The 25,130-nt window shown below is 49.5% G+C and overlaps 1 protein-coding gene across 1 annotated transcript; it reads right to left on the bottom strand.

Annotated features, from left to right (window-relative positions):
* Nucleotides 1-890: 890 nt before the first annotated feature.
* Nucleotides 891-22,778, bottom strand: Znf507 (zinc finger protein 507). The gene is made up of 6 exons (XM_051162181.1): nucleotides 22,609-22,778; nucleotides 14,933-17,016; nucleotides 13,478-13,592; nucleotides 9,687-9,801; nucleotides 1,577-1,711; nucleotides 891-1,485 (listed from the first exon to the last, which is right to left on the bottom strand). Exons 2-6 carry the CDS (start codon nucleotides 17,012-17,014, stop codon nucleotides 1,119-1,121), a joined length of 2,814 nt encoding a protein of 937 aa, XP_051018138.1. The 5' UTR covers nucleotides 17,015-17,016; nucleotides 22,609-22,778; the 3' UTR covers nucleotides 891-1,118.
* Nucleotides 22,779-25,130: the final 2,352 nt, after the last annotated feature.

Genomic DNA, 25,130 nt, shown 5'->3' with positions numbered 1-25,130 from the left:
CACAGGGAACCTAATCTGGGTCCTGTAGAAGAGCAGCCAGTGCTCTTTAACTGCTGAGCCATCTCTCCAGTCCTTTTGGAAATTATTTTTCGTTTTTTGAGCCAGGATCTCACTTTGAAGCCTTGGCTAGCCTGGAACTTGCTATGTAGACCAGGTTAGCCTCAAACTCAGGCATCTCCCTGATTCGGCCTCCTGACTACATGAACCACACTCAGCACTTTGCTCACCTGGGTTGCTGTTAAGTGTAACTAACTCATAAACTCTAAGAAGGCAACGTCTCAGCAGTTGTGCTTGTTTTGAGGCACCTGTCAGCCCTCACTCTGCAAGTGATCCCTTTCTTAAGCTCATGAGGCCCAGTCCTGCTAGCCCAGGCTGACCTCAAACCTGCAATTCCTCGCTCAGAAGCACAGGTGCGGATTATAGCCTGTGCCACCACGCCCAGCCTCCCCAATGATTCTTGCCTTGGTGCTAGGCTAGCGCTAAGGCTACGCGATGCGGTGCCAGTCTCTGGCCTCCATTGCCTGAGGAGGCTGTCAGGAGTGCTGTGGTGGTGCTGGAGGGGTGTGCGGCTGTTTAAGTGCGGAGGAGTGGGCTTGGTTTGTTCACACTGACCTCTGAAAAGCCACTCATTGCTGTGAACCTGAGATTTGGGTTGAGTCTTGTGGGAAGTCACTGGAAATTTGAACAATAATTTACTTCTCAAGTGTTTACAATCCAGGAGGGATTTGGGTAGCTCCCTCCTTTTTTAGGGAATAAGGACCATACCCTACATTGAGCCTGTGATAAATTCTTATCAACATAGGTAAAGCTTTATGAAGGCCATTCTACGGCCCCACTGCTCTCTGGAGACAGCGGGACCACTCCTCCCTGCTGCCCATTCCACAGTGGCCCACTGGCAACAGCGGGAACTACCCTCCCCGTTTGCTGCTTTCCCCACCTCAGCGCTGGCCACTGTGCTCTGTGGAGCCTTCTCGACTCATCCACGTGCAGATTCTGAACTATGGAAAGCTTTTAATAATAAACACTCGACACCAAGAAGGGACGACAGAGGCTCCCAGCTCTGTACCCTCACTCAGCACACCATGCTCCCTGCGTCTACGGAGGCTGACTCCCAGCAGCTAGTTGGCGCTCAGGGCCGTGCTGTGGTCCTTGTTGAGGATGATGCTGACGATCTCCCCCTCATGCTCCTTCATGTGATCCAGGAGGCTCTCCTTGCTGGTTGACTCGAAGCCACAGATGCAGCAGCAGAAGAGCAGCACGCAGTACTCGGTGCCCGGTGTGGCCAGGCCGCAGCTCCTGCCTGAGACGTCAGAGCTGGCGCCTGTGGGGCACAGTTTCTCAAGCTCGCTGGCATCTACAACGTCACCAGGTGGCTGAGAAGGCAGCTCTGCGGGCGACACCAAGGTTTCTGGACTGCCTGTGGCGGGGTCAGCTCTCTCCTCGCTGCTGGGTAAGATTGTTCTCCCAGGGGACTTCCCCACAGCTCTTAGAAAAACACAACACATCAGACTTTCAGTGAGTTGCGTGGGAGGGGCAGGGGACGGCCCCGCCCTGCCCTGTGGCTGGGAGGACGTACCTGCTGCTTTGTGAGATCGCGTCGTTGATGGCCTTGTTAACCTGCTCGTAGTTGTAGTTCTGGTCACTCGCATGCTTCCACATGTGTGACTTCAGGGAAGGAGGGTGGCCGCACACATACCCACACAGGGAGCACCTGGAAGACAGGCACTAGGGATGTCACAATCCCCTCAACACGTTCTGACGCCCACGGCTCACTCACGTTTTATGCGAGAGGCACCTTTCTCTTCACTGCAAATGGAGACAACCACAGAAAACCATGACACAACATACTTACATCCCAGGTCCTGCACCTATGCCTCAGGGAACATCACTGAAGAGAGGGAGGAAAGAGCCAGGATGCCAGGACACCAGGAAGTGTGCTGTGACAACCAGTCTCTCCCAGAAAGAGCTGCATATACAAGCCTGGGACAAAGGCTCTATGTATGGTTACGCTAACACAGAGGCCTGGACAAAGACTACAGGTGACTAGTGACTGCGGAGAGGGAGACTTAGCCTCTCCCAGCGATGAGCCTCCAATGCACAGTGGCCATGCCTGTAAACACACACACACACACACACACACACACACACACACACACACACACACACACACACACACACACAAAGCAGGCTCAACAAGTTGTACTTATATATGTTTGTGTATGCACATACATGAAACAATGATTAACAAGGCTAAAGGGCTAACAACAAGTGGTGGGGGACATGGGAGAGGTACAAGAAAGGATGGGTGGGAGGGACTAAGGGAAGAAAGGGAGGAGGGAAAGTGATTCGTTAAATAAAAACATTGAAGGTAAAATTTGAACCGCTCACAATGGCTCTCTAGGCATAACCTCCTAAGCATTCTCAGTTGAGCCACCATTCACAGAATTTAAGTTATTACTGGTGCTAAGGCACACACTGACTTCACAGAGGTCTTAGAAAGAAGTGTAAACAATCACAAGGGTGTGGGGGGGACCCCACAAAAAACAAGGAAAGAGATATTTTATAATATAAAGGTTTTCCAGGAATGTAAACAAACATCCATTTTACTTTAGCTAAAATGTATGTATGATGCAGAAAGATTTCTAACAAGAGTAATGTACAAAATTTTTGTTCTAATTTATTATTATTATTATTATTATTATTATTATTATTATTATTATTATTATTATTATTATTATCATTATTTTGAGACAGGGTTTCTCTGTGTAGCCCTGGCTGTCATGGAACTCATTCTGTAGATTCCAGTGCTGGGATTAAAGGTGTGCGTCACCACAGGTATAATGATCTATTTTGTTTATCAAAAAAGCAGAAAGTAGGATTCGGGGCTGGGGAGATGCTTGGCAGTTAAAAGCACACCAGTTGCTCTTGTGAAGGACCCAGGATGGACTCCCAGCACCCACACAGAGGCTCACAACCACCTTTTCAACTGCAGGGAACCTGACGCTCATTTGGGTATACCCAATGACCTTCAGGGGCAGTGCATATGTGAGGTTCACAAAGTACATGCAGGCAAAATGCTCATAAACATAAATTAAATCAATCTAGAGGAGTGTGTGTGTGTGTGTGTGTGTGTGTGTGTGTGTGTGTGTGTGTAGGTAGGTAGGTAGGTAGGTAGAAAGATGGTTTAGTCAGTAATGTGCCTTCCGCAGTTAAGTGAGCCACCATGTGGGTGCCGGAAACAGAACCCTGGTCCTCTGGAAGAGCAGCCAGTGCTTTGGACTGGTGAGCCATCTCTCCAGCCTCAAACTAAAGTAATCTAAATGTGCTGTATTAGTGTGACTTGTTATCACTCTGAACAGTTAAAGTGGTGCTCAGAATTTGTCTAATTTCTTCTTAGAGTCAGAAAAGCATTCAGCTCTGTGCATCTTGCTGCAGTGTCGTGCTGGGGTGTGCCACTGTCATCAAGTCCTCTGTGCTCTGCTGAGTCACCCATCCCTCCTGTGTCAATTCCAGGCAACCACCAACCCATCCTGTTTTCTGAGTCAGAGTCTCTCTCTGGTCTGGAACTCACCAAGGCTGGCTAGCTCTACCTGCAAGGAAGCCACCAGTCTTTAACCTGTCAGTACCAGGATCACAGCCACCACGTCACTTTAGTTTTCCTTCAGTGAGCTCTGGAGAGACAGGGCGGGGATCATAATGCCTGCTCAGAAGCACTTCCTGCCTGAGCTATATCAGGCTTGCTTCCAGTTTTTGCTGTTATGAATAAAGTTACTCCCAGCATCTGTATGCAGGTCTTCTGAGATAAAAGTTCTTATTATGTAGGTAAATACCCAAGTCTGTTAACTTCTAGCTTGTGTTGTACAGCTACGATCTTTTTATATTCAATCACATACCTAACAAAGCAGACCAGGGCTGGCAGGCTGGCACAGCTCTGAATTAACTCTTATCCTAACTTATCTGTAAGACAGCACGTGGCATTTGTTTTCTTCCATGTCCTAAGACTAAGTATAAGGCTAAGGGTCACTGACCTTGGAAAACACTAGTCCACGCAGCAGCACCGAGCATAAAATCCTCTCCTACCTGGCCATTCTCTGGTAGCCGGGGCCCAACCCCTGGGCCCCACAGAAGGTTGGAAGGAGAAAGTCAACCTCACAACGCTGTCCTGCCATCCACATGCACAATGACTCATGTTCCCACTCACTCATACACACGTGCGTAATAGATTTAAAATTCAGACTGAATCATTGTCATGGTTTATTTTTACATTTATTTATTTACTGAGGGAGAGACGGAGAAGAGGGAGTGAGGAACGGGGGAGAGGGAGAGCAGGAAAAAAGGAGCGAGGCAAACGGCAGGCAGGCATTGCAGGCCATGCCCAGGGGGAGGGAAGAACTGTGGGAGCTGCTCTGCAGATCAAACTCAGGCCACCAGGCCTTCCCTACTGTCACCTGTGGAGTGAGAGCTGCCCCCTGCTGACAGCACTGCATGTGTAGCACAAGCAGGTCACAGTGGGCCCTAGTGCTGGTACACACTCTGCTTCCTGGTCCTCTGAGGTGCAAACAAGCTAACTCCTGTTCCTGCCTTCGTGGTCAAAAGCCATTCCAGTCAGCACGGATTCTACCCTGCCATCACCCTACCAAATGAGGGCTAGCCAGACCCACTCCCCTAAGTTGGTTCTACCAGGTGTTTCATCACAGCAACTAGGAAGTAAGAAATGAATACAACGGCTGTCACAGCACCACCCTATCATGTCACTGCGCTCACCCTCTGAGCCTTAGTGTTATCTTTTTTACCAACGTGTACCACCTTCCATGCTCATACGCTCTGCTAAGCTAGACTGTGAAGCACTGAGCCTACTTCAACCTGACCAAAACCCATCAAGTTCCCAGGGGAGGGAGAAAGGACAACATGTGTGCTAAGAGACCAGCAGACCACATCTATTTGGCACGAGGGCAGCAAGCGCCTACCTCCATCTAGACGCATCCACTGGGAAAGCAGGGGGAAGCACCTGGACACAGTGGCCTGGGCACATTTGCCCTGGCTTCACCTGTCACCAAACTACTCTGCTCCTTTAGTGGAGCTGCCTGCTGCTGCTGGCGACAGAGCCACAGGCACTTCAGCTGTGCACATCTGTCCAGGCAAAATGAGAAGACCATCAGACACTCTGGCTGTGGGGCTCCTCTTGCCTGGGAGTTGCTGGCCATCAGCCCACGAGGACAGGAGCAGTAGAGGCAGGGTTCAGGGCTCAGGAGCAGCAGAGGCAGGGTGCAGGGCTCAGGGGGAGCAGAGGCAGGCACAGGGCTCAGGAGGAGCAGAGGCAGGGTTCAGGGCTCAGGAGCAGCAGAGGCAGGGTGCAGGGCTCAGGGGGAGCAGAGGCAGGCACAGGGCTCAGGAGGAGCAGAGGCAGGGTGCAGGGCTCAGGAGGAACAGAGGCAGGGTGCAGGGCTCAGGAGCAGCAGAGGCAGGGTGCAGGGCTCAGGAGCAGCAGAGGCAAGGTGCAGGGCTCAGGAGGAGCAGAGGCAGGGTGCAGGGTGCAGCAGGAGGAGCAGCAGAGGCAGGGTGCAGGGCTCAGGAGGAGCAGAGGCAGGGTGCAGCAGGAGGAGAGGAGGCAGGGTGCAGGGCTCAGGAGGAGCAGAGGCAGGGTGCAGGGCACAGGAGGAGCAGAGGCAGGGTGCAGCAGGAGGAGCAGAGGCAGGGTGCAGGGCTCAGGAGTAGTAGAGGCAGGGTGCAGCAGGAGGAGCAGCAGAAGGGAGGCAGATCAAGTTTACTACAAGGGCAAGGGGAAAGGGAAGCAGGCAGGAGGTACTGATAGGTGCGCACAGTGTGCTTCATTTGCACTGAACAGCACAGCCCTATTGCCAGTGCAGGGACACTCCCTAATTATCATCTGGCCAGCAGGGGATAGATAGTGCTCTGCAGGAAGCTGTGTCAGAGGCTACTTCTAAGATAAGCCAGGCATCTAGTTCAGGGACACCTTCCAAATAAGGACAGGAGAGAGAAGGAAGCAGTGCTGGGGGAAGGAGCCCTCACCCTGCACCTTCAGGAGCAGGGCCCTACAAAAGCTGGCCAGTCCTCACAACCTGTCAATAAGCCACAGCTGGCTCAAAGCCCCGGCATGACATACCCAACCATTTTCTATGCTGATCATAACACCATGTCCATAGCTGCATAAAACACTATTGCTTCCTGATGTAAGACCACAACACGTTGGCATCAAAGGAAAGCTGATGTGGAGATCTAGGGCTTCTCATGTCTGCTCTGGAAAATAAGTTAGAATTATTTTACAGGCTTTTCATCATTACTTCATCACTAGTACAGCAGCTAATAGTTCCAGAACCCCACACAAGGGCAGGTGCTGGTGCAATCAAGTATGTCCCTGGACTGGGCTCTTCCTGGTTGGTCTCCAAAGTCTGAATTAACTCAACAGCTGCTGTGAGAAGCCGGGTGGGAAGACAGGAGAAGCTGGATGTTTCCTGCATATTGGGGAGGCGTGAGTATGCTTTTACTATGCTCAACACTTCAACAGAAATATTGCAACTGACATTGTGTCATTACATACAATTCATTTTCTATGCATTTGTTGTTGGGTCTTTCTATGTTGTTCTGGTTGTCCTGGAATTCACTATGTAGATCAGACTGGCTTTGAACTCACAGAGATTGGATTGTTTCTGCCTCTCTCCTGAATACTGAATTAAAGGAATGTGCGTCCACACCTGGCTCACTTTCTTTTTTTTTTTTAGACGCATTTATTTATTTTATTGTTTTATGTGCCTGGGTGTACCAGTGCATGCCTGGTCCACAGAAGTCAGAAGAGGGCCCATAACCCTCTGGGACTAGACTTGGAGACAGCTGTGAGCCACCATGTGGGTGCTGAGGATGGACCTGTGTCCTCTCTAAAAGCAGCCAATGTTCTTAACTACTGAGCCAACTCTGCATCCCTCATTTATTTTCTTTCTTCCTGGGTTTTCCGAGACAGGGTCTCTCTGTGTAGCCTTGGCTGTCCTGGACTCACTTTGTAGACCAGGCTGGCCTCGAACTCACAGTGATCCCCCTGCCTCTGCCTCCCGAGTGCTGGGATTAAAGGCGTGCACCACCACACCCGGCCCCAGCCCTCATTTTCTATGCTTTTTGGAAATATGACCTAGGAGTTATGCAATAAAGCGTGAGATGTCTGCAAAGGCTCCTGCCGCCATGGGTACACATTCCTTCAGCTGTCCCCTTCAAAGCCCCATTGCCCACGCCACTGTTCAGGGTCAATCATCTGATAAGCAGTGTTCTTTAAAGTCAACCAACACCTCCAACGTGAGTTCTCCTGTAAGCCAACAGCCCTGACTCAACATGTACAGATTAGAGTCTAACTGCGGTGGGGAAGGGATGTGGCTTTCCAGTCATAAGAGACAGCCCGGGTAGCACTCCACAGCCACAGGTGGAAGACATCTGGAAACGTAACCTCACCTCAACTCAACTGCACATGTTCTACCTCCACTACCCCTTAACCAATCCACTCAGCCAGCACTGCCACTGCATTAGATAGTATAGAGTTGACTCTCTCTCTCTCACACACACACACACACACACACACTTTGTGGAAACACTATATAGTGACGTGATATGAGGGACATGATTTGCAGGCTGGGGCACCTGTGGACATGTTCTGGCTGACATGCAGCCAGCACACTACCAGCCACAGACAGGTGAGGGGGCTTGGGCAAATGAACCCCCAGCTGTCTGCTCTTCTCCAGTTTCAAACCTTCCCTGCAGAGGTTCCTGTTGGAGGAAAGTCCAAATATGTTCTCAGATGCTGATTTCAGTGCCTTGAGATCTGGTCACCGCCCTGCCACAGGCATTGTTATGAATGTTGAACTATCTCCTGTTACCCGTGATGATAAGGAATGTTCCCTGATTGCTGGAGTGTGACTGGGTAGAAGAGAGGGAGGTGGGGTTTTAGGTGCCTGGCTTGGGGTCCAGAGAGAAGAGAGGACAGCAATGGGGAAGAGAAGAAGCCAGAGAGAGGAGTGGCCATGAGGCAAGATGGCCGATGAGCACGTGGAGGCAAGGACAGACTGATGGAGTCATCAGATTTGTATGTGGTGGCAAGGCAGAAGCCCCCAGAAGTTATCAGATTGGCAAATGATTGTTTTTTTATGTGGGTTTAAAAGGTATTAGGATCAGAACAGCTCAGAACCTGCCCAGCATAGTGCTTACTGCTTAAGTTATCAACTGCAGTGTTTTTGACCTGCAAAGCCTTCTGCTCTTACAGACACACACAGCTTAGTTACATAAAATAAAGATTCACTTTTTGAGAGAGACATGGTTTCATGTGGTCTACGCCAGCCTCCAACAGACTCCAGGAGGGCACACAATGACTTGGACTTCTGACCCATGTGCCCTGCGCTGTCTGTGCCCCCACACCCAGTCACACAACACTAAGGACTGACGACAAGACGTCATGCTTGCAAGGCAAGCACGCAACAAGCTGACCTACATTCCCAGCCCCAGCATATAGTCATCAAATCCACGTGTCCTTACATTGTGCTGCACTGCGAAGTTTGATTTTTAAAATTGCTGCTTGAGATACTGTTTTGGCTTGGGATCAAGACAGAATTTCCCACAATTCCTGAAGTGGCCCCAAACAGGCTTGTACTCATGTGAAATGATGTTCTCAGCTTTGGGGAGTAGAGTCAAAATATTAACTCTGAAAAACGCTGAAGATGACCTCTATTCTTCAGCTTCAATCACCAGCCAAGGTGTAATTCTTTATGTACAAAGAGGTAACATCTCACTAACACTGCTTCTGTCTTTAATAAATGCTAAAATATACAGATACCAAATAATGTTTAACAAAAGTTTCCTTGTGATTACCAATAAATGTTTTGATTTGTATGCCTATTTTACACTGTTACATACCTAGAGCCTTTTCTCAGGTAAAAAGGGGCCACAGGTAGAGAAAGTTAAAATTAAAACCATGATTTGGATTAATGGAGCAACTTGTTCAGACTCACGAGCACCACACCGACAACTAGAGGCAGTGAAGTTGGGGAAGAGCTGTTTTGCTAAGGGCTCCTGCTCCTGGCCTTGTGGACAGTGCCTGGCAAGGCTCTGTGACGTGTGGACACACCCTGACAGCGCTCACACCTTTACTCAACCTTTACCCTCCCCACCCCCACCAGGCAAAGTTTATCAAACAGTGGTTGCTGCTTAGCAGCTGATTCTGCCCGGCCAAGGGCACACCTTACTTTCTCTAAATGCATGTTAGGCAGAATCTGCTTTTGTGACAAAACTCTATCGAACGGCACTGTAGGAACACAGAAAACAAACCTTCCACAGGTGTGTGTAGGGCCTTCGTGGCTTTGCTGGGATGTGCACGTGTCCAGCCCTTGCATGGGGCTATGAGCTCTGTAGCACTGGACACTGCTGTGGTAACCTACACCCAAGGGGAGGAGGGCATAGACATGATGGGCGCAGACATCTTCTACTATCCCCACAACCCCAACATGTCTGCTGGGCTAAAGACTCATGTTTCATGTTTCTCAACAAACTAAAATGAGGCTTAAGAAGCCAATATGCACCCATTTCTTAGTTTTCAACATGTGTTTCAACCACACATTTCCAACTATTTCTAAAGTATTTCTTTATCATAAAATAGTCTAAAACAAGCATTAGAGCTCTGGAGCCATCACACTTACCTGTATGGCTTATCTGAGTTGTGGACTCGCCTGTGGTTTCTGACGGCCACATACGTTGTACTTGTGTAATCGCACGCATCACACCTGTACTGCTTCTGAGTTGACGACTTGTTCCCTTCAAGGAAAGCGGGTTAGAGGGATGATTTGGAAAGACTCACACAAGAGCACGCATACCCCACCATGAACCATGAAGGAGTAATTATGACACACCATGCCGACATTTTAGTCAAGGCTCTCTCACAGTGTAACTAACACATTTAAGCAGCTCCCTAGACTTTCTTGCATCTAGACCACCAGCAGCATGAGCCGGACGTCATACCAGTCAGCAGACTGTAAACACGGGCAGGTTGGTCTGGCTCTGTGCAGCCATGTCCTGGGTTCTATGGTAGAGTGAACTGTTGTGCTGACTGTTGATACACTGTGAACTTGAAAGGTGTTGTTCTAGTCATGGTCACGGTGTCTTAAAGAAACACTTATTTGCCAACAAGCTAAAATAATGAAGTATTATCAAGTGTGGCCAGAGGCTGGAGAGATGGCTCAGTGGTCAAAAGCACTGGCTGGCTCTGCAGGGGACCCAGGGTTAGTTCCAAGCACCTACTCAGTAGCTCTCAATTGTTTGTAACACATCTGTGACTTCAATTCCAGGGGATTCAATGTCTTTTTCTGGCTTCTATGGGCAATGCACTCATGTACATAAATGGAGGAAAACACTGATCCACATAAAACAAAAATAAAGAGTAGCCACGAGTCATACATAGCGAGCTACATACAAAAAGTGTGAGGTTTTTACCTACAGGCTAGCTTGGTTTGCTAACTGTTGGCCATCACTTAAGACTGCAGAGGAAAGGCAATTGCCAATTCTGACGCGCTCTACAATTCAGCACAGTCAAACCTAGCAGGCTGAGGGGTTTGGGGGACAAAGGCTGTGAACACGCAGCTTCCCTCACGTGCAGTAAACCTGGATCCATGCACACAGGCGCTACTGCTGGCTCTTTCTGCGACTGAGCAGTTCCCACATGATTAGACAGGCTGCAGGGTGCCACCCTGAGCCCTGTCTCCTGGAGACAGCCTGTGCTCTGTGTGCCCAGGGCAGCTCACCCTTAGGCAGGGTGGGGAGAGCTGTGTGCTCTCGGCAGGAAGCAAGCCAGGAAGAAAGCCGAGGTGGGAAGGAGTGCACACAGTAACAAAGTAATACCAGAAAAGAAAGAAAACCCACGCTGCAATTTCAACAAAGAAGATTCTAAAGTTAAATTTAAGGTTTCTAAAATTGAAATTTTCTTTGGCTAATAACTACTGCTAGGCAGAACAAAATGTCCCAATTTCCTGGTATAAATCTATAACATTAATACACTAATCATAATTACAATCTAAGTATTGCTCTTAATTGGTAGGTTAAAAACTTGGACTTGATTATAAATGGCTTTGTTCCAAATATAGTTTAAAAAAAAAAAACTTAAAAAAAAAAAGCGTGAAATATTGGATAATGGTTTTTGTGAGAAATATTACAGATCAATGACAACTATTAAACTGGCAGATGGAGAAGCCTAGCAGAGAACAGCAGGAGAGCCCGTGCTACTTCACGCAAGCGCTCCCAAAAGAATCAGGACTGGACCTGGAGCTCAGCAACTGGGGCTGCCTTCTGCTCGGCTACTGGTCTGAGAACGAGCGAGGTATGTCGGCTCCCGGGCCTTGCTTTGCCTTTCCCAGAGGGTGTGAAGCAGGGGACACCCCCCATGGCTGAATGCGCTGTCTTCTCCCTGCTCATATACAGGCACAGTAAACCCAGGGCTGCACAAACGACAGCTCCAACGAAGGATAATTTAAGCTTCATAAAGAGACTGCCCAAAAGTCTGGAAGCACCATGCCAGAACATCTGCTGCTGTCACATCGGCTAGTCCAGTTCTGACTTCCTCAAGGGCACTGACACCCTTCACCTGGCAAGAGACCCTCCTCAAGATCACCGTGCCCTGCCCTTTGCCTGAGTGGAGCTGTGCAGTAAAGCAGTACATCAGTTCTCTGTACTGAGAGCAGGCTGAATGGTGCCTGTGCTGTAGCCCCAGCAGACTGCAGCGACAGTCACCACCTCTCACCTTGTCTAATCAGCATACAGAACAGGTAAGAGAATGCTAACTGAACACGGACCCCAGCCATACCGAGCCGTCCAGGTGCGCTGTGCAGGAAGACATCAGCTCTGCCCGCTACACTACCACAATACAACAGCAAGTGCAGCTGAGGGGGGTTAAAACTGACAACACCGCAAGGGCTGGGGTGAAGCTGGGTTTGGAGAGTGCTTGCTCGGCATGCATCTAGCCCCAACAAAACCAAACACAGAACAAAACCCCTAAACCAAGTCAAAACATAAGATGATCACGGTATGCAGTTTAAAATCTAAGCAAGTATATAAATCACATAGGAAAGCTGTGCAGAGAGAGCAAGGTGTGGACACTGTGACTCTGGAGTGGCTATGTTGATGAGGTTTTCACTAAATCTGCTAAAACACTATGTAGCTTTAAGCCCTTGCTGCTGCAAAGATGGTCCCAGCATCAGTCAACTGCAGGTGGCGCTACTGAGTCGCAAGCACTTTACTCCCTCATTAGGATTTACGGGCCAATCATGTCTAATGCTTAATGTCTCCTTTAGAAGGGATATGGAAACATAATGAATTAAAATAAAAAGAGGCATTTAGGGCTATTCTGTAGAAAGGAATCAAAACTGTTTTCGCTCAGCCATCCACCTCGGAAGCAGATGCCATGTCGTAAACTCCTTTTGTTTGGGACGGTTTTACGGGGATGGCATCTGTTTGACAAGGGGATTCCGGTGCTACAGTGGTGTCAGAACCAGTTCCTTCACAAACATTCTGGAATCAGTTATGCTTTCTGGGGTATAATTTAATGAGACATTATGGTAAAACATTTTACTCTGCAGTTGTTCCTAACTTTAATTCTTAGGAAATCTAAAAAGGAAAGTCACCCCAATATGTTTTATTTCCCATAAACACTGTGTACCACACTAGAGACATTTAAAGCACATCAATTTACGTGAACCAAAGCCAGGAAGCACAGCTTACCACACTCAATCCCTCATTCTCTGGATGTGGCATCCGCCTTTTCATGGAACTCTAATTAAATCTTCTGATTCTAATATTCCTATTACCAGCTACTTGGCCGACTAGCACCTAACTAGTACATAAAAGGCTCCTGTGTGTGTTTAAACAATGCAGATGAAGTCTGGGAGCCACACTTGGAAAAGAGTAAGATCACAGCAGGAGGCCTCAGCTGAAGTTTGAGGTGGGGGCTGCCATCTGCAAAAGCTCTGCCTCCTCGGAAGGTCCTTGTGCTGGAGAGGGGGAGCAGGGGCTTGCTTTCCAGGGCTCCCACTTTCCTGGCTAGCTGGTCATTACCTTCTACGAGGTTCTGCTGTAGTTTGGCTCTTACAGACCTCTGCAAATTTTAACCACAACATCTACTTGCCTGGTTGCAGCCATGCCCTAATTTTGTGTTTCTGACCCAGAACTAGATGTAATTTACTTTAGTCAGTTCTAGGAACAAAGGGAAGACTCAGCCCACCCACAGCCCAGAAGCAGAGGAGAATATAACACAGTGTTCCATGACAACCAAGAGCATCTTCACCTCACGAGCTTGTCAGTGCAGCCTGTATTTAACAAGGCACAAGTGAGGATGACGGGGTGTGTGTGTGAACACGATCAAAGTACATTACACACATTTACAAAAATGTCCTGATGAAAGCCACCCTCCTGTACAGTTAATAGACGCTAATGAAAATGCAGATACCTTCCTGAACACACTTTCCATCAGCGGCATCACGGGAAATTCTTGGCTCATTCGAAGCTACTGACAAGGTGTTGGGCAGGCAGTGCTGCTCTCTCTCATGATTCCTCAGTTGGCTCTAAAAATTAAAATAAAATAGAGCAAGAAAATTAACCCATTCCTCCCAGCAAATATACCTGTGTGGCTGCCGGGAGGCTACGTGAGGGGCTGACTGCTTTTGGGACGTTCGGCCTAGAATGCATTAGCAATTGTGTTCTAGGGTGTTTAGCTTCCCGTGTTTTTAAAGAATCACCACCTGGACCCCACCTACTCACCCAGTTGCAGCCAACTCCTTACTAATTTAGCACTTGCTTTTTAAAAAATTAACATTTTAAACACAAATCTACTAAAAATCATGTGGCACATGTGAAATCACAGAAAGACACCGGGTGATTGCAACTTCATCAAAAAGTCAGTCTCTCTTCTCATGCTTTCTGAAAGGTGGCCCCTGTTTTCTGAGGTATACAGGCCCTAAACGGGCACCGTCCCCAGATAGTGAGCAGGCCAGAGGTGCTGCAAACAGAAACTTGAGCAGCAAGCGCTGGCCTTCTTGTGACACCTGCCTCTGAGAGCAGCTAGACAGGTTACAGGGGCTGACTCCACCCATGTAAGGAGGGCAGAGGCAGCAAAGGCAACGGTAGCTACTTCTGGACCTTGCTACTGGGGCCTCTCTGGATGTGCTGCTTGGAATTTCATGAGTGTAATCGAGTGCCAATGAACCTCGGACACAGGCAACTTTTGTTCCTAAAAAAAAAAAAAAAAAAAAAAAAAAAAAAACCCCAAAAAAACCACACACACACACACACACACACACACAAACAAAAAAACCCAGATCTGGACCCAGTCTATACCCCAGTTGGCCAATAAAGACTCATCCTTGTCACCTGAGGGTTAGGGAGATATGGCTCCCAGACTGACTGCAGGTACCCTTTTCAAAGGTAAGACACTGTATACTGGCTGCTGGCTCGCTATGTAAGATAAAACATCTGCCTTGAATACCCATGAAAGTCCACTCAGTGGCCATGTGTGGGGATACAGCCCTGTAATCTCAGCACGCAGGAGGGAGCCTGAAAGACGGAAAGTTCAGGTTCTGCCTGGGACACCCAGCAGAGTCTCCCAAAACCAAGGGCTAGGAACGCACCTGCCTAGCAGGTGTGAGGTCCTGGGGTTGATCCCCAGCTAAGTCCCTCCAAGCATCCTGCAACAGCAAACAGGGCCTCACTTCTATGGTGCTGCCTCCCGGTCAGTCTCACAGCCTGCTTTTGTATCTGAGGTGCTGAGGCTACAAAGGAGGTGTGTGGGGAGGTGGCTCTGGGCAAACTACCAAACTTCCCTGGAATTCATTTTCACTGCTACACGAAAGGAGAGGGCTGGGAGTACAGCCATCAGGTCCTGCCAACCCTGGAGACCGCCGCTCACCTTGTAATGGAAAGACTCTTTGCACTGCTTACACTGGTGTATTCTGGTTTTACAGTGGTTGATCATGTGGCTTTCCAGGTCTTTGCTGTTCTCGGCTATGTGCTCACAGATAGGGCATTGGTAAGGCTGCCTCTGCCGATGGACACGCAGGTGCTGCTTGATGTAGCCCCTGTTCCCACTTGAGTAGTGGCACAGGCGGCATCGGTAGGGCCGCTCGGCATCTGGGATGTACTCCACCACATTGGACCCCAACAAACTCCCATCACTGCTGGGCTGACACTGGGCATTGTCCTGCAACTCTTTCAAAATGTCATCATCTGTCGCATTTTGGTCTGTCCTTTCCCTCAGTTTTTCTATTACGGTAAGAAGGGACATACTGATGCCTGTCTTAACTTGACCATCTGACACTTCCTGCCTTCCCTGCGGGAGCGCTACCACAGTGGAACTGCTTTGGTTTAAACTCGTCACTCCATCTGCAGAGTTCTTAAGAGGAGACATGATCTTTTTTGAGTATGCTGCCAATGGGCCACTGACCTGCCTTTGTCCAGTGTCTGGATCTAAAAGGTTTATGTCCCCATAGTGGCCAAGGCTGGCTCTCGTTAGTTCAGCAGCTCTTATTGGCATGGTGACAAGGGCTTCTGCTGCTAAGGAGTGTAGCCTGAGAGACTCAGAGTTTGTCCTCCTTCGTCCTGGTGGCGCATTCTCATCAGTAGCCAGGCCCTTACTTAGCTCACTGTCTTCCTTCTCTGCGCTGCTCCAGCCGATGATCAGCCCCCCAATATCCACAGCACATTTATCAGCGTGGTACATCTCCCCTGCTCCTCCACACTCAGCCTGGGCTTCGGTCGCGCTCAGGCTCTTCCCCTCGTCCATTTCAGCATTCACGAGGAAATGTTTTGGAGGGAGGGTTTCCTCGGCACTAGGCAAACGTTCCACAATGACATTCACATGACCTTTTTTGTTTGGGCTGCTGCTAATGATTTTCTGGGCTGATGAGAGCAAACTATCAGCAAACAGATTCTCCTCAGAATCAGACATCACCTCCAGCATCTCCTCATCATTAGGGTCCAGGGTGACTGGCTGGCTCAGGCGCACCCCCTCCCCCGTGTTCGGTTCTAAAGAAGATAAAGATGACGGTGGCTCAGAGCTGCAAATCTGTACTTGCACAGAGGGCCCGTTGTGGATGCTCAGTTCACTGTCCCCAATAGCAATGACAACTGCATCGACCCCACCAGGTACAGCAGACACAGAAGAGGCCAGGAGGCCGAGGGGCTCCTTCTCATTCTCAAAGATCGGGTAGGAGCAGTTAACCTCCCCGGCGTGTTTCCAAGCGTGTGTCTTGAGCATGCGCTGCTGGCCGCAGGTGTAGCTGCAGAACAGGCAGCGGTACATGCCGTACTGCTCATATGCGTACCACTTCCTCCTGCCTGTCTCCGCCACGGCTGCAGTCTGCACAGCATGGGCCTGCGCACTGCCCACCGGGATGTCCAGCACAGTCTCCCGCTTTCTTCCTCTGGCTCCCGGCCAGGAGCTGCTGGGCTGGGCGTGGCTGCTGGCGCTGTTCTCGTGCTCACTTGCCACGTGGGCCTCGAGCTCCTCCTGGCTTCGGGAGGTGGCGTGGCACTCAGAGCACATGAGCACCACGTCGCTCCGCTGCCCATGCAGCCGCATGTGCTCCTTCAGCACGGAGAAGGAGGGGGACAGGAACCGGCACAGGCTGCACTGGTAGGACACCGCCTTCCCATCAGCTGAGGCCAGGGAGGCTACAGTGGAATTTTCTGGTGACACCCCAGCTTTCTTAACCTCAGTAGCAGGAGGCTCGGCTGCCTTAGCTGGGACCTCACAGTCCTCTAGGGTTCCAAGAGAGGGTGCTGTCGCGCCTGGACGTGGGCGCTTTTTCCCAATGAGAAGGCATTTTTGTGACTTTTCATGCCCCACTATCTTGCTTAGCTTCTGGATGACGTGGACTAACGGGTCCGCTTTGGTTTTCCTTTGCTCGTCAACCTCTCCTTCCGCAGTAAGCACCGCCTCCTGCTCTCCGATCTCTGGCACCAACATGGCAATGCTGCTGCTCTCTTCCATATCTAGGGACAGTGCACAGCAGAGGGCACGGGTGAGGGGAGAATCACAGACACACATGTGAAAAGCCAATGTCAACGCTGGCGTCTTACTGAAAGGTTTAGATGGTCCCTATCAATGCCCCTGCTTGTCCCCAAACACAGACTTAAACAGCCCAGAATTCCATTTTGAAATGCAGCTTCCTAGAGAGAGGTGAGAGACACACTGTCCCATGGGAATGGCGTTCCCACCTCATCCCGCATCCCCACCCTGCCCTCTCTCTCCCTCGAGATTCTAGAACTAAAGAGACACGGATTCTTCGTGTAAAGAAATAGCCATCCTCGTGTGTGGTGGTGCACGCCGTTCATCCCAGCACTCGGAAGACAGAGGCAGGCAGATTGCTCTTAGTTTGAGGCTAGCCTGGCCTACAAAAGTGAGTCCAGGATAGCCAAGGCTACACATAGAAACCTTGTCTTAAAAAAAAAAAAAAATCAAAAAGAGAATGAAAAAGAAAGAAAAAAAGAGCGAGCCATCCTCAGGGGCTAAGGATTCACCTCAAGTTACTGGGAAACATTTGTCTGTAAAACCAAGGTGATTTGACACAACTCTGGATAAACTATTTCTCATGACACATTTTTAACTGTAGATAATGAAAATTACACTTTTCTGCTCAAATCTTTGAAGTGCTGAAAATACATTCATGTCCTACTATAAAGGACACTGAATTTTGGGAAGTGCTATGCAAATGAAACTAAGCAGTGATGCACTTCCTCCTTTTCTTTCCTTTATGGTCCACCAGACAAACCACAAACTATGTTGTGGCTTCTGAGAGGTCACAGCAGTGGTCAGTGGTTCCTCACTCTCATACAAGCTTCTCTCCAGAGCAGGGAACGGGGTCAGAGGAGGGAAAGTGCAGACAGAAGGTGGATACGGGGTTATCTTAGGCTGTGATCGTGCAGCAAGGCACGAAAGTGTGCAAGCACAACACACGCAGAATCACCCTCCCTCTAGGCCTTTGAATAGACATTATAATTCCTGGCAGCCCTTTTAACTCAGACATTTCCTTTGACTCAAAGTGAGATTATTTTGTTGACTTGGATCGCATTTTTAAGTTTAGGCTTTTTTCCAGCAACAAATTTTGTTTTTCCACATTTTAGGTACATTCTGGAACCTTACTCACAACATTCAATAAATGCCAACTAGATTTTTCAGCACCACAAGCTACAGACCACAAACTAGGCGCCATTCGTAAAACTCCAGTAACAGGCTTTTATGCTCTTCTCCACACACGGCTAAATCCTATATGAGGGCCCTTTAGCTCCAGCCAGATCACGCCTAACCCGCCAGGCAGGCTCCACCCCAGCCAGATCACGCCTAACCCGCCAGGCAGGCTCCACCCCAGCCAGATCACACCTAACCCACCAGGCAGGCTCCACCCAGCCAGATCACACCTAACCCGCCAGGCAGGCTCCACCCCAGCCAGATCACACCTAACCCACCAGGCAGGCTCCACCCCAGCCAGATCACACCCAACCCACCAGGCAGGCTCCACCCAGCCAGATCACACCTAACCCGCCAGGCAGGCTCCACCCCAGCTAGATCACACCTAACCCACCAGGCAGGCTCCACCTCAGCCAATCACACCTAACCCGCCAGGCTGGCTCCATCCCAGCCAGATCACACCTAACCCGCCAGGCAGGCTTCTATGGACTCCTCCCTGCACTTGGACTTGCCTGGCCTTTCTTCTTTTATGTCCTACTCTTTCCAGCACAACTTTTCTTTATCTAGGTCCATGTCAGATAAAAATGCCAATGCTTTATTCTCGGCTAGCATCAGCTTTTCTTCTTCTAGGGGCAGCCTGTAACAACCATCTTATAGAGGAGAAGATTCCAGGGCCACAGTAACAGCCATCCTAGCTCTAGAAACCCTCTCAGAACATCTGCAACGTCTTTTTGTTGTCCTTAGAAAGAACAGTCTTTTTAGATTTCTACATCAAACTTTCAGCTGCTTCAGAAGAAACTGTTACGAGGACAATGTGGTTATTCAGGGGAAAAACAACAACAAACCAGAAAAATCTTTTTGTGACTTCTTAGAAACATCTTACAGTGCTACGGTTCAGTTTTAGGGGCTGGGAGAACGTGCATGCTGCAAGCCTGAGGGCCTGAGAGAGGATGCCCAGCACGCATGGGAACGCAGCAATGGAATGGTGTTAGGAAGCCAGGTGGATCCTGGGATTGCCTGGTGAGCTACTTTACAGAAACAGTGAGCTCCAAGCTCAGCACCACCTTATCTTAGAAAATACGGTGAAGAGCAGGAGAGGAAGACACAACACTGACATCTGATCTGCGCAGACCCACTCCAGACAAAACAAGAATCCAGGGGTTTTTGGCCAAAGGGAGCGGTGGCTCATCATGTGACTGCTGAGTTCCCTGTGGGGCCATAACGGAAGGATTTCTGTTGTCATTCAGTTCAGCTGTTAAGAATGTATTAGTTACATAATGAGAGTAACAGAATTCACACACATTTTCAGTTTGTGGCCCAGATCCAGCCCTACAGTACTGTAAACACTAGGTCTCCCTCCCCACGGGTGTGGCAGCCATGCAGGCTGACTGATGACCTGGAGGAAGACGGCTGAAGCCTGTTCAGCAGACCTCACACCTACTGTTACAGAGGTCACCCCTGACTCCTCTCTTCTACTCAACGATCCAACGGGAGGAAGTCAGCAGAGCAAACTGCTCCCCACGGACAGACATCACTGTGCTCCCGTAAAAGGAAAGTGAAGTCAAGAGGAGGAGTTCATCTTAGCTCAGGAAAAAGACGACTACAAAAGAATCTGACACAACACTCACTTTCAGGGCTGTGTGTGCTCAGGCATTGAGAGCTAATGGCAACTTGCAGCAGATGCTCCAATTTCCCCAGAACGTTTATGTAAGTGCCTCATTTTACAGGCTGCATACATTTGGGCATAAGTACAGTAAAGCAGCTATCAAGCAGATATGACAACATAAAACGCATCAAGAAACACCTGAAGAAAACAGTGTAAGTCTGCAGGCGAAACCAACAAGCAAGCAAACACTCATTAAAAGGAAAGTCTGTTAAATAAAAGGTCACAAACAGCCACAGTAAAGTACACAGAAGAGGGGGGTCACTCAAGTCAATCCTTCAATGTCCACAATTCTTCGTAGACCATTCATGCAGTCCATGTGCACTGTACACACAGTACATGTAAATACGTGGATATTTATATACGCATTATTTTTATCAAGAGAGCAAAAATTCACTTGAGTTAGACATGAAAAGAGTCAGCATATAGTTAGTACTAGTGACTCAAATCACACCACAGATCACACTAATCTGAATACCACTATCCTTGGACTTAAGAGACCGACGCAAACATCTCAAAGAAATGACGATGGGGGATGGACGACGGGGAAGCCGGTGACGGTGTCACGACAACCGACTCTGTCAGTGAAGGTAGCATGACGACCTGCTCCTTATACTCTTCTTCCTACCTGTGCAAATGCAGAAGCCGCTCATAATAAAAAGGACCAAGAAATAAAAACAGTCCCCTCCCCGCAGATATCCCCAGGTGCAGGCGCAAGGCGACTAGATGGGACAGGAGCATTTCACACTCACGTAGTCACCCACAGGTGCATAAGAAGCACACCGAGAAGCTAGGCAACACTGAGCGCTGGCTTTCCAGCACTGTGCTCACACCAAGGCTGAGAACACACGGCCAGGTCCTCAGAGAAGGCTCCTCTGTGCGGAGAGCAGGCACTCGGCTTCTGGAAGAGGCAGGTTATATCCCCCAGCCCCAGCATCTAGGGGCATGGCAGACATCAGCACCTGTGCTCTCTGGGCTCTTGTGCCCTCCTCTCTATGGAACTCTCTGTCCCAGAAAGGATTTTTATCACTATGCTTCCTGGTCCTCCGGCCATGTGCTGCCAATGGAGAGCATGAAGATCAGAAGGACACAGGTGAGAAAGAATGGGGCAGCCACTGTCCCAGTTCCCCACTTCTAGGTCACCCTTAACTGGTTGCTCCTTAACAGAAGGCCAGTCCTTCCCAGACAGCTGTTCCCTGCAGATCTCCTTCTGGCTTTGGTACTTCCCTGTTCCTGCTGTTGCTGACCCCACTACCTCATCATCCCATGGCTGCTTATGGAAGCCCAATACCCATATTCACATTAGCTCTATAAATACAACCTCCTTGACTTGTCCTGATTTGAGGGGCTGCTGTTCGCTTTCCTACTGTTAATACAAGGGTAAGAGTGACAAGAAAGGTCGAGAGACGAGGAAGCCTGCTCTAGCATGACATCTTCTTACAAGCAGGAATAAGCATGCTCCCCAAGGTATGAATGGAGGAAAAGCACTGCGCTGGACACAAGCAGGAGCTTTCTTATTTGGAATCACTAGACACACGAGATCGTGTCAGAACAAGTAAATAAGCTCTTGTGCTGAACCAGGGACACTCTACAGTCTTTCTCCCCGGGCCTCTCCGATCTGTCTCCTGTAATCCACAGGGAAAAGCTTGTAATTAATGTCTTTCCCAAGAAAAGTGAACAAATTCAGTTGTCTTTATTTCCTTGTGATTTGCTATTTGGTGTATGTATGTATCTAATTAGTTCCTTTTAGTTCTAGCAGTATGATTACAAGTAGAACTGAGCGAAACAGTTCATGTGGGCTTGAAGAAAAGGCTGGAATTTTCTGCAGATATGTGAAGACAGAACAAGATAATATAAGGGACATTTTCTTTCAGGATAAGGATCCCCCCCCCAACTAAGCAAATAAACAAACAAAACCCCCAAACCCAAAACAATAGAAGTGATGGCCAATGAATTTCACTCTTTCAGAGTCTCTCTGAGCCATGGTTCAGCTAAAAGAAGGTGGGGCCCTCCCTCTTCTGAAGTCACCCAGCTCCCGCTGCAGCAGCCGTGTGACCAAGGTGAGTTAGCGTCTGTGTTAGATTCTTCTGCTGTAAAATGTGAGGAAAGAGCTGGTGCACTTCTAGAACATGGAATTACAAAGGCTCTAGGACAAGCAATCTAAAAACTGACTTTTACTTTAGAGCTCACTAAGGTCAGCTATCATTTCTTTAAAATCTCAGCTCAGTGTAACAGGAGCTACGAAGAGAAAACCGAAGTATAAACGGAAGTGTACGGGTTTCATGGTCTAGAGTTTCTTGCTGGCATCTCGCCTGAGATGGGACTCTTACTTAGCAGCAAGAAGTAAGACTCGGCCCTAACTAGCTCCAAGCAGCACTCAGCTTCGCTGTAACTTGGGAAGCACCCAGGCCGAGCACAGTGCTGCAACTCCAGAGTAGGGCCTGTGTCCACTCCCTGTAACGGTCATGTAACTCCTGGTCCTCGGTCTCCACTTTGGAGACTGTTCCGTACAGTAACCTGGAGCTCACAGACGTGAACTGGTATCTGGAGCACCAGAACTCATGCTTTCCCCCAGAATACCAATTTCCCTATCCATCCTCAAGGTGAACGAAGTGTCCACACGGAGCCCCAGGAACAGACAGCAGGAAACGGCTTCATTTGCTCAGAATCCTGTGGGTGTGGCAGCAGTGTCCGTTTATAGATAAGGCAACGCAGAGAGGTGTAAGTTACTTACCCAAGGTTACATGGCTGTGAGTGGCAGAGCCAGGGTCTTTGCAATCAGTTCCTGAAATTAATAGTCTCCTGGATCAATATTCACAATCCAGCTGTGGCCAAGAAGGAAAGTAAACACCGTCAAACATTCTCTTCCTTGGTGGGTGAAACAAACTTACTTTGGCAGGGAAGGAACTTCCTACACTTAACATTAAAAAGAAATTTCAGATGGCCGTTCATGCAATGTAAGTCTGTGAGGCAAATTTACATAATTTCCTTAACAAGTAGAAGACTGTGAAGAAGCTAAAACAAATGAGTCTGGAAAACTTCTAACAATCGTATAGTCTAAGTCCTCGCTCCCCCTTCTTGTAAGCAATTCACTCAGCAAACTACTGGTTTTACTGACATAATTTTCTAACCAATATGGAATAATAAATGACACATTGCTATTTTAACTTTAACCGAAATTACAGCCTAAGGGGTGATTATATAAATTATGTCAAACACAGTGGGCAGACCGGTACCATGAAAAGATATGACAGCGTGGCTTGACCTATATATTTTCCAATGCAGTTTCCTGCCCTGGTCCTCCACTTCTTTGCTCCCGCTTCCCATAGCTGCTTAAAGAAGTATGCTCCTTCGGTTCCCGTGGAACGTAACTTAGCGATTATAAGTTAAGTAAAACTACTACACCGCTAGGGAGTCCTCCTGGAGTTAATTTCCCAAACGAGTTACCACGGTAAAGAACTGAAGGGTCAAGCTTTCTCTTTTTTAATCAATATAGCAATCCATACACGCCATCAGGCCAGTACAGCACAAAGTAGAAACTCAGAAACGGTGATCAACCCAGTAATTGCCTTGAGCGATGTAGACTGATAGCAAATTCCAGTCCACTGCTGTCAGCAACCTCAAGAGGCCGCCTCGGGTTGGGGAGTTGGGGGTACGGGGGGGGGGGTGTGGAGGTGGAGGAGGATGCCTGGGCCTAATTAATCACCCAGGCCTCGCACTCCAAACAAACGATCGGGACGTCCCAGGTCTGTAAAAGATGGGCAACCTTCCCCCCGCAACGGACTCAAGCGATCTCCAGGAAAAGCCCAGCCATCGCAAAGGACGCGCTCCGCGTGCGGGAGGGAGGCCACGATGGCTCTTTTCCTCCTACACACCACGCACTGGTTCAAGAGGGGCCCGGGGATTAAAGCAATTTAAGCCTCCATCCAGGCTGGCCTAGGCGATTCCAGGCCGCCTCGGCGGGGCCTGAGTTGCAGCGGGGGGGGGGGTCCCCCGCGCCCCCCAACGCCCCCGGGGGCACGGCGAGCCCGGGGTCCCGCAGGGGGGCGGGGGGTGGGGAGACCACCGTGCACACGGGGCCCTGGCGCTCGCCCGCCTGCGTGGCAGCGCCGCGGGCGTCCCGGGCTAGGCCGCACATGGCCGGCGGCGCTCAAGCGGAGGGGCGCGGTACCTGCGGTCGGGGTGGGGTGGGGGGGTGGGCGGGCTGTTGCTTCTGCGAGCCTCCTACGGGCCGGCCGGGACCCCGCTGTGCCCTCGCCCGCGTCCGCCTCGCTCCGTACTCTTCTTTTCCTTTTTTTTTTTTTTTTTCCCCTTCTCTTTTCCCCGGTTTGACCGCCCGCCCCCCCCCCTCCTCGGCCGTGGCTACAAGATGGCGGCGCCGAGACGGATCACGTGAGCGGCTGGGCCGGGTCAGGTGAGCCTGGAAGCGCGCGGCGGGGGCGGGGCCCGTCGAGGGGGCGGGGCCACCGCAGGCCACGCCCTCCGGCGGACGGGCCCTAGGCTCCCCGGGGCATCCCGGCAGATGCTATGGCAACCAGGTCCCGTCGGTGCCTGCACAGGTCTAGAACTTAGTGAATATCCGCTGTGGCCTCAACCTGCTGGCGCATTCTTCACTTCGCCCTCCTCATTTCACCCTTGTGCGTGTGAATCTGGCTGGAGTGTTCTTTAAAAAAAAAAAAAGTTTGTTGGGGGCTGGAGAGATGGCTCCGTGGTTAAGAGTACTTGTTGCTCGCGTAGAGGACCCAGGTTTGGTTCCCAGCACCTACACAGGGATTCACAACCATGTGTGTAACTCCAGTGCCAGGGAATCGGAAGCTCTTATTACCTCCACAGACAACAGACACACACACGGTGCACAGATATATATATATAGTTACACTGTTCACACACACAAAATAAATCTAAATATTTTAAAATGTTTATTATTTACTTATTTATTGTGTTTGTGACAACTTGTTGTGGTCAGAGGACAACTACCGGGAGTCTGTTTTTGTCTTTCCTGATATCTAACTCGCGCCTTTAGGCTTGGCAGAGAGCGCCTTTACTCACTGGACCATAATACCCCGCCTAGGCAGAGATGCTGGGGAGTGAAGCCAGGGCCTTTCACATACTAGGTAAATGTTCTTCCACTGAGCTATATCTCCCCCTCTGCTCCCCGCCCTTTTCTCTTTTTTTTTTGTTGTTTTTTTGTTTTTCGAGACAGGGTTTCTCTGTGTAGCCTTGGCCATCCTGGACTCACTTTGTAGACCAGGCTGG

Source organism: Acomys russatus, chromosome 19, assembly GCF_903995435.1.
Source record: "Acomys russatus chromosome 19, mAcoRus1.1, whole genome shotgun sequence".
NCBI lineage: Eukaryota > Metazoa > Chordata > Mammalia > Rodentia > Muridae > Acomys > Acomys russatus.
The sequence above is the reverse complement of the archived record's forward strand: the minus strand, read 5'-3'. Positions and strand labels throughout refer to the sequence as shown.